The sequence below is a fragment of the Rhinopithecus roxellana genome, chromosome 4 (genome assembly GCF_007565055.1).
Source record: "Rhinopithecus roxellana isolate Shanxi Qingling chromosome 4, ASM756505v1, whole genome shotgun sequence".
NCBI classification, from domain to species: Eukaryota; Metazoa; Chordata; class Mammalia; order Primates; family Cercopithecidae; genus Rhinopithecus; species Rhinopithecus roxellana.
Genome location: NC_044552.1, coordinates 39,729,978 through 39,739,237, shown reverse-complemented (window position 1 = coordinate 39,739,237; position 9,260 = coordinate 39,729,978). Strand labels below are relative to the sequence as shown.

At 42.8% G+C, this 9,260-nt stretch overlaps 1 protein-coding gene across 1 annotated transcript; it reads left to right on the top strand.

Annotated features, from left to right (window-relative positions):
- The first annotated feature begins 342 nt into the window (after nucleotides 1–342).
- LOC104654042 (60S ribosomal protein L3) lies at nucleotides 343–1,655 on the top strand. Its single transcript, XM_030928257.1, has one exon. It carries the CDS (start codon nucleotides 365–367, stop codon nucleotides 1,574–1,576), a length of 1,212 nt encoding a protein of 403 aa, XP_030784117.1. The 5' UTR covers nucleotides 343–364; the 3' UTR covers nucleotides 1,577–1,655.
- The last annotated feature ends 7,605 nt before the right edge of the window (nucleotides 1,656–9,260 follow it).

Here is a 9,260-nt window from a genome sequence, read left to right as displayed (position 1 = left end):
AAGGTATCCTGGATACATTTGAAGATGGACTGACAGCATTTGCCAATGGATTGTATCTGTGGTGTGAGAAAGATGAATCAAGGACACCCGTCGTTGTAAAATGAGTGAGTAGAAGGATGGAGCTGCTGTCAGTGGAGATGAGGAGACTCTGGCAGGAGCATATTGAGGAGGGGGTATCACAGGCACTTAGTAGAGGAGATGTCTGCTAGGAATGCAGGTGGGGCAGCTGGGGTGGAATTTAGACAGACAACTCCAGAGTTTAGGGGAAAGGAGAAGTAGACTGGGCTGGAGAAATAGATTTAGGAGGTCACACCATATAAACAATACTTAAAATCTCGCTCTACCGGCGGGATTTGATGGCGTGATGTCTCACAGAAAGTTCTCCGCTCCCAGACATGGGTCCCTCGGCTTCCTGCCCCGGAAGCGCAGCAGCAGGCATCGCGGGAAGGTTAAGAGCTTCCCTAAGGATGACCCGTCTAAGCCGGTCCACCTCACAGCCTTCCTGGGATACAAGGCTGGCATGACCCACATCGTGCGGGAAGTCGACAGGCCAGGATCTAAGGTGAACAAGAAGGAGGTGGTGGAGGCTGTAACCATTGTGGAGACGCCACCCATGGTGGTTGTGGGCATTGTGGGCTACGTGGAAACCCCTCGAGGCCTCCGGACCTTCAAGACTGTCTTCGCTGAGCACATCAGTGATGAATGCAAGAGGCGTTTCTATAAGAACTGGCATAAATCTAAGAAGAAGGCCTTTACCAAGTACTGCAAGAAGTGGCAGGATGAGGATGGCAAGAAGCAGCTGGAGAAGGACTTCAGCAGCATGAAGAAGTACTGCCAAGTCATCCGTGTCATTGCCCACACCCAGATGCGCCTGCTTCCTCTGCGCCAGAAGAAGGCCCACCTGATGGAGATCCAGGTGAACGGAGGCACCGTGGCCGAGAAACTGGACTGGGCCCGTGAGAGGCTCGAGCAGCAGGTACCCGTGAACCAAGTGTTTGGGCAGGATGAGATGATCGACGTCATCGGGGTGACCAAGGGCAAAGGCTACAAAGGGGTCACCAGTCGTTGGCACACCAAGAAGCTGCCCCGCAAGACCCACCGAGGCCTGCGCAAGGTGGCCTGCATTGGGGCATGGCATCCTGCTCGTGTGGCCTTCTCTGTGGCACGTGCTGGGCAGAAAGGCTACCATCACCGCACTGAGATCAATAAAAAGATCTATAAGATTGGCCAGGGCTACCTTATCAAGGACGGCAAGCTGATCAAGAACAATGCCTCCACTGACTATGACCTGTCTGACAAGAGCATCAACCCTCTGGGTGGCTTTGTCCATTATGGTGAAGTGACCAATGACTTTGTCATGCTGAAAGGCTGTGTGGTGGGAACCAAGAAGCGGGTGCTCACCCTCCGCAAGTCCTTGCTGGTGCAGACGAAGCGGCGGGCTCTGGAGAAGATTGACCTTAAGTTCATTGACACCACCTCCAAGTTTGGCCATGGCCGCTTCCAGACCATGGAAGAGAAGAAAGCATTCATGGGACCACTCAAGAAAGACCGAATTGCAAAGGAAGAAGGAGCTTAATGCCAGGAGCAGATTTTGCAGCTGGTGGGGGGTCTCAATAAAAGTTATTTTCCACTGAAAAAAAAAAAAAAAAAAAAAATCTCAAGCATGGATGAAGCACCAAGGGAGTGGTTGACTGTGGAAAAGAATGAGGGCAAGGACTGAACCCTGGACCTCCAGTTCTAAGGGATGTGATCAGACCACACCCAGAGCAGACTGCACACTTCTGACCACAGGTCTAGAGAAGACTTAGATAAGGAACGCCCATGTCCACAGGGATCACCTGGACGTGGTGCTGAGATCCAGGAAGTCTGGAGTTGAGCAAGAGATTCTTGATTTATGACAAGGCTGGAGCTCATGTTGCTGGTCTCCAGATCAGGAACACCAGGATCCCACATGCCTGAGCATCAGTCTCACCTATAGCACTTGTTATATAAGTGATTCCTTGGTCTTGTGCATAATACTCTGAGACAGACATTCTGGGAAGCAGCCTGAGTATTTTCTAAGCCCCGCCAGCAATGCTGTTGCTCAGCCAGATTGGGAACCACTGAGATCAGAGATCAGAGAGTGGCCAAGGTGGGTGGGTGGGGTGGGTTTTCAAACCTTGTTTAAAAGAGGATTTTTCTTGCAAAAGAAAAGGGAGGATGTGTATCATCAGTTATGAGATGTGACATTCCCTGATGTTCTCTCCACCATGGGGTAGAGGCCAGGTACACAATTCAGGATGTGGCTCTCGCACAAAGAACACCCCTGAATGCCGCTCTCTGACACTCGCCCACAGACTCATTTCTCACTCACTTCTTGGAGCAAACTATGGAAACCAGTTCGCTAATTTACACATGAAGTAGTATACATGATATTGGGGGCTAATTTTATTGTGGGGAATGTTAGGGACAAACTGCCCCAAAAAGCTTCTTGGTACTGCGGACACTGCCCCAAAACCTCTCTGAGCTGCCCACCCCTCCCCCTAATGCTCTGCGACTCTTCTCCTTCCCCCAAGCATCTTTACATTTCTAAGCCCTTATCTAGGTGCAGCGGTGAAGCCAGCAGACTTCACTTATCACACTTTCCTGCAATAAGCAAACCCCAATTACAAACCATCCAGACTGCACAGGGGGAGGTCGTGCGAAGCATAAATAAACTGTACCTAAACCCTCCCGTAATAAACGTAATAAATGTCACAAGGTGATATATGGCAAAATTAACCAGCAAACAACCCCAGGAGGCGGCCATACCAAAGACCTCCCTCACACTCCCCTCCTCAATATAAACCCCTCATTCTGTAAGCTGGGTGCTGCCTCCTCTGTCTGTGGTGGAGCAGCCGGCAGGTTAACAAACTTCCGCGCCTGACCTTGGGTTTCCTTCTCATCCTTTCTCTTGGCTGACCTTACAGGGAAGGGCACAGAACCAGCGTGGAAACTACACATCCAGGAACAGAATCCACAGCCCACCGTGGATCAGGTCCCTCCTAGGAACAACTGCCCCTGCTGCTGAGCACAGACGCCACTGCTCACACCTCTGACACCGTGGTGCTGGACACTGGACCCTGAGGCCAGGAGGGACGTCACTGCTGCACCTGGAAACTGGACATCACTACTCCCATTCAGCCACTTCTACTAAAATACATTCTGCACAGTCCCAGCCTCTGTGTCACCTCTTTCTGGCTCAGAGTCTGGCAGTGATATAGGAGTTGAGAAGAAATTATTTCAGCAGATAGTGAGGGTATGGAAGTCCTCAGTAAGGTTTTTTTTAAATGAAATGCAGCCCCCAAATCATTTCCTTTTCTAACAAAGAGCATCCTGTAAAATTACTACATCTAACAAGAGAGATAGACTGCAATACAATTAGAGAGGAGACTTCAACATCCCAACCTCAGCATGAGACTGATCATCCACACAGAAAATCAAGAAATAAACATTGGATTTAAACTGAACTTTAGACCAAATAAAGATAACAGATATTTACAGAGCACTTTATTTAACACTACAGAATATACACTCTTTTCATGAACACGTGGAACATTTTCCAGGAGAGAGCCTATGTTAAGCCACAAAACAAGTCTCAACAAATTTTCAAAAACTGAAATCATATCAAATATCTTCTCTGGCCACAATGGAAAAATACTGGAAATATACACCAAGGGAAAGTTTGGCAACTAGACAAATACATTTAGCTTCCACTTATAAGTGAGAACATGCAGTATTTGGTTTTCTGTTCCTGCATTAGTTTGCTAAGGATAATGGCTTCCAGCTCCATCCATGTCCCTGCAAAGGACATGATCTTGTTCCTTTTACTGGCTGCATAGTATTCCATGGTATGTATCTATCACATTGCCTTTATCCAGTCTATCATTGATGGACATTTAAGTTGATTCCGTGTCTTTTCTATTGTGAATGTTGCTGCAATGAACATATGTGCCTATGTCTTTACAATAGAATGATTTATATTCTTTTGGGTATAATGGTACTTCTGTCTTAAGACCTTTGAGAAATCACCGCACAATGGCTGATCTAATTTACAGTCTCACCAAAAGTGTATAAGTGTTCCTTTTTCTCCACAACCTTGCCAGCATCTGTTATTTTTTGACTTTTTAATAATCACTATTCTGCCTGGTGTGAAATGGTATCTCATTGTGGTTTTGATTTGCATTTCTCTAATGATGAGTGATGTTGAGCTTTTTTTCATATTTTTGTTGGCTGCATGTATGTCTTCTTTTCAGAAGTGTCTATTCATACTGTTTGCTCTCTTTTTAATGGAGTTAGTTTGTTTTTTCTTATGAATTTGTTTAAGTTCCTTATAGATGCTAAATATTAGATCTTTGTTGGATTCACAATTTGCAAAAAATTCCCCCTCATTTTGTAGGCTGTCTGTTTACTCTGTTGACAATTTCTTTTGCTGTGCAGAAGCTCTTTAGTTTAATTAGATCCTATTTGTCAGTTTTTGCTTTGGTGCACTTGCTTTCGGCATCTTTGTTATAAAATCATTGCCCATGCTTATGTCCTGAGTGGTATGCCTGGGTTGTCTTCCAGGGTTTTTATAGTTTTGGGTTTTACATTTAAGTCTTTAATCCATGTTGAGGTGATTTCTGTATATGGTGTAAGGAAGGGGTTCAGTTTAAATCTTCTGCATATGGCTAGCCAGTTATCCCAGCACCATTTATAAATAGGGAATTCTTTTCCCATTTCATGTTTTTGTCAGGTTTGTCAAAGATAACAGTTGTAGGTATGTGGTCTTATTTCTGGATTCTCTATTCTGTTCCATTGGTTTATATGACTGTTTTTGTACCAGTATCATGCTGTTTTGGTTACTGTAGACCTGAAGTATAGTTGAAATCTGGTACCATAAAACCTACAGCTTTGTTCCTGTTGCCTAGGATTGCCTTGGCTATTCGGGCTCTTTTTTAGTTCCATGTGAATTTTTGAATTATTTTTTCTAGTTCTGTGAAGAATGTCAATGATAGTTTGATAGGAATATCATTGAATCTATACATTGTTTTGGGCAGTATGGCCATTTCCACGATGTTGATTTTTCCTATCCATAAGCATAGGAACATTTTCCATTTGTTTGCATTATCTCTGATTTCTTTGAACAGTGGTTTGTAGTTTCCCTTGTAGAGATCTTTTACCTCCCAAGTTAGCTGTATTCCTACATATTTTATTTTTGTGGCAGGTGTGAATGGGAGTTCCTTACTGATTTGGCTCTCAGCTCACCTGTTGTTGGTGTGTAGAAATGCTAGAAATTTTGCACATTATTTTTTGTGTCCTGAGACTTTGCTGATGTTGTTTATCAGCTTAAGAAGTTTTTGGGCTGAGACTATGGATTTTTCTAGATATCCAATCATGCCATCTGCAAACAGGAATAGTTTGACTTCCTCTCCTTCTATATGAATATCATTTATTTATTTCACTTGCCTGATTATCCTGGCCAGAACTTCCAATACTACATTGAATAGGAGTAGTGAGAGAAGGCATCCTTGTCTTGTTTCAGCTTTCAAGGGGAAGCTTTTGCCCATTCAGTATGATGTTGGCTGTGGGTTTGCCTTAGATGGCTTTTACTATTTTGAGGTATGTTCCTTCAATACCTAGTTTACTGAGTGGTTTTTGTTTTGTTTTGTTTAGGCTTTTTTGAGACGGAGTGTTGTTCTGTCACCTGGGCTGGAGTGCTGTGGTGTGCTCTCGGCTCACTGCAACCTCTGCCTCCTGGGTTCAAACGATTTTCCTGCCTCAGCTTCCTGAGTAGCTGGGATTACAGGCACCCGCCATCACACCATCACATGCAGCTTTCTTTTTGTATTTTTTTTTTAGTAGAGACTGGTTTTCACCATGTTGGCCAGGATGGTCTTGAACTCCTGACCTCGTGATCCGAGAGTTTTTTTTTTTTTTTTAATATGAATAGATGTTGAATTTTCTCAAAAGCTTTTTCTGCGTCTACTGAGATAATCACATGGTTTTTGCCTTTAGTTCTGCTTATGTGATGAATCCATTTATTGGTTTGCATATGTTGAACCAACCTTGCATCCTGGGGATGAAGCCTACTTGATTGTGGTGTAAAAGCTTTCTGATGTGCTGCTGGATTAGGTTTGCCAGCATTGTGTTGAAGATTTTTGTGTCAGTGTTCATCAAGAATATTGGCCTGAAGTTTTCTTTTCTGTTGTTGTTGTATCTCTGCCACATTTTGGTATCGGGATGATGCTGCCCTAATAGAAGGAGTTAGGGAGGACTTTCTCTTTCTCAGTTTTTTGGAATATAGTTTCAGTAAGAATGGTACCATCTCCTCTTTGTACATCTAATAGAACTCACCTGTCAATCATCTGGTCCTGGGCTTTTTTGGTGGTTTGTAGGCTGCTTATTACTGCCTCAAGTTCAGAACTCATTATTTATTCAGGGATTCAATTTCTTCCTGGTTCAATCTTGGGGGTGGTGTATGTGTCCAGGAATTGATCCTTGTCTTCTAGATTTTTGAGTTTACGTGCATAGAGGTGTTCATAATATTTTCTGGTGGTTACTTGTATTTCTGTGGGGTCAGTGGTAATGTTCTTATTGTTTCTGATTGTGTTTATTTGAATTTTCTCTCCTTTCTTCTTTGTTAATCTAGCTCGTGGTCTATATATTTTATTATTATTATTTTTTAAAAGCCTCCTGACTTCACTGATCTTTTGGATGATTTTTCATATCTCTGTGTCCTTCAGAAGAAAATTTGTTAATGTTTTTGGTTATTTCTTGTCCCCTGCTAGCTTTGGGATATGTTTGCTCTTTGTTCTCGTTCTTTTAGTTGTGATTGTAGGTCGTTGACATGAGATCTTTCTAACTTTTTGATGTGGGTATTTATGGCTATAAATTTCCCTCGTAACACTGCCTTAGCTGTTTCCCAGAGATTCTGGTACATTGTATCTTTGTTCTCATTAGTTTCGAAGAACTTCTTGATTTCTGCCCTAATTTCATTATTTACCCAAAAGTCACTCAAGAACAGGTTATCCAACTTTTATACAATTGTATGGTTGGAGTGAATTTCTTATTCTTGATTTTGAATTTGATTGCACTGTGGTCTGAGAGACTGTTTGTTATGGTTTCAGTTCTTTTGCATTTGCTGAGGAGTATTTTAATTGTGTAATCAGTTTTAGAGTAAGTGGCATGTGGCAATGAGAAAAATGTATATTCTGTTGTTTTGGGGTGGAGAGTTCTATAGACATCTATTAGTTCCACTTAATCCAGGGCTGAGTTCAGATCCTGAATATCTTCGTTAATTTTCTCTCTTGATGATCTGTCTAATATTGTCAGTGGGGAAATTAAAGTCTCCCATTATTATTGTGTGAGATTCTACGTCTCTTTGAAGGTCTCTAAGAACGTACCTTATGAATCTGTGTGCTCCTGTATTAGATGCATATATATTTAGGGTAGTTAGATCTCCATGTTGAACTGAACACTTTACCATTATGCAATTCCCTTCTTTGTCTGTTTAGATCTTTGTTGGCTTAAAGTCTGTTTTGTCAGGAAGTAGGATTGCAACTCTGGCTTTTTTCTGCTTTCCATTTGCTTGATAAATTTTCCTCCATTCCTTTATTTTGCATGTGAGATGGGTGCATTGAAGACTGCATACTGATAGGTCTTGGTTCTTTATCCAGCTTGCCACTCTGTGTCTTTTAAATGGGGCATTTAGCGCATTTACATTTAAAGTTAGTATTGATATGTATGGATTTCATCCTGTCATCATGACATTAGCTGGTTACTTTGCAGACTTGCTTCTTTCATTACAACCTTGGAGAATTTGATGACTATGTGCCTTGGGGATGATCTTCTCATGGAATAAATTACTGGGGTCCTCTGCATTTCTGAATTTGAATGTCCACCTGTCTAAGTAGGTTGGGGAAGTTTTCATGGATAATATCCTGAAATGTTTTCCAAATTTCCATTCTCTGCATCTCTTTCAGGTATACCAATCATTCGTAGATTCAGTTTCTTTACATAATCCCATGTTTCTGGGAGGTTTTGTTCATTCCTTTTCATTATTTTTTCTCTATTATTGTCTTCCTGTATTATTTCAGAAAGCCAGTCTTCAAGCACTGAGATTCTTTTCTCCATTTGCTCTATTCTGCTGTTAATACTGGTGACTACACTATGAAATTCCTGTAGTGTGTTTTTCAGCTCTATCAGGTTGTTTACGTTCTTCTTTATACTGGCTATTTTGTCATTCACTCCAGCAATGTTTTATCATGATTTTTAGCTTCCTTGCATTGGATTACAGTGTGCTTCTTTAGCACAGTGAACTTTATTCCTATCCATATTCTGAATTCTACTTCTGTTGTTTCAGCCGTCTCAGCCTTAGCCTGGTTCTGAACCCTTGCTGGCTTTTTAGTTTTTAGCATTTTTGTGCTGATTCTTTTTCACCTTTGTGGGCGTATCTACCTTCAGTCTTTGAGGCTGCTGAACTTTGAATGGGTTCTGTTTTTCTCTTCTTTTGTTTTCTTTTTTAACAGTCTGGCCATTTTTCTGTAGGGCTGTAGCAGTTTGCTGGGGGCCTGCTCCAGTTTCTAGTTGCCTCAAATTTTCCAGTACCTGGAGGTATCACCAGTGAAGGTTATGTAATAGCAAAGACGGCAGTCTGCCCCTTCCTCTGAGAGCTGTGTCTCAGGGAAGTAGAGGGCTGTTGCCAGTCCGAACATACCTGTAGGAGGTGCTGGAGACCCTGGTTGGGAAGTTTTGCCCAGTCAGGAGGAATAGCACAGGAGACCTGTTTTAAAACATATTCTGGCCATGTTTTTTGTAGAGCAGCTATGGTGTGTTGGGGCTCCACTTTGACCCCTGGTTGCCTCGGACACTGTGAAGCTTGAAGGCTGGAATGGCATGGTCACCCAAACAACAAAGTTGGATACCCACCCCTCCCTGGGGAGCTCTGTCCCAGTTAGGCGCAACACTGCAACTAGTGGCTGGAATTCCAAGTCAATTGATCTTATCCTGTGAAGTGATGCGGAAATGGGGCCTGCAGAACACTACTGTTTGGCCCTGTGGATTCAGCCTGTTTCCTATGGGCATTTATGGGGGTCTAACCTCCCACTTTGCCAGAGTTGCAGTTACTTTGCCAGGAAGCTAGAAACCTAGAGTATCTAAAGCTCCATGGGTTGAGTTGTTTCCTTGATTAATCCCAGTGAAAGTACTTGGATGTTTCAGTTGAAGGTACTGCATTTACTTGCCCCTTTGTTCCTCTCCAT

Bases quoted from the DNA above. Each gene is read 5' to 3' on its own strand.
- LOC104654042 (XM_030928257.1), top strand. From the start codon at position 365: ATGTCTCACAGAAAGTTCTCCGCTCCCAGACATGGGTCCCTCGGCTTC.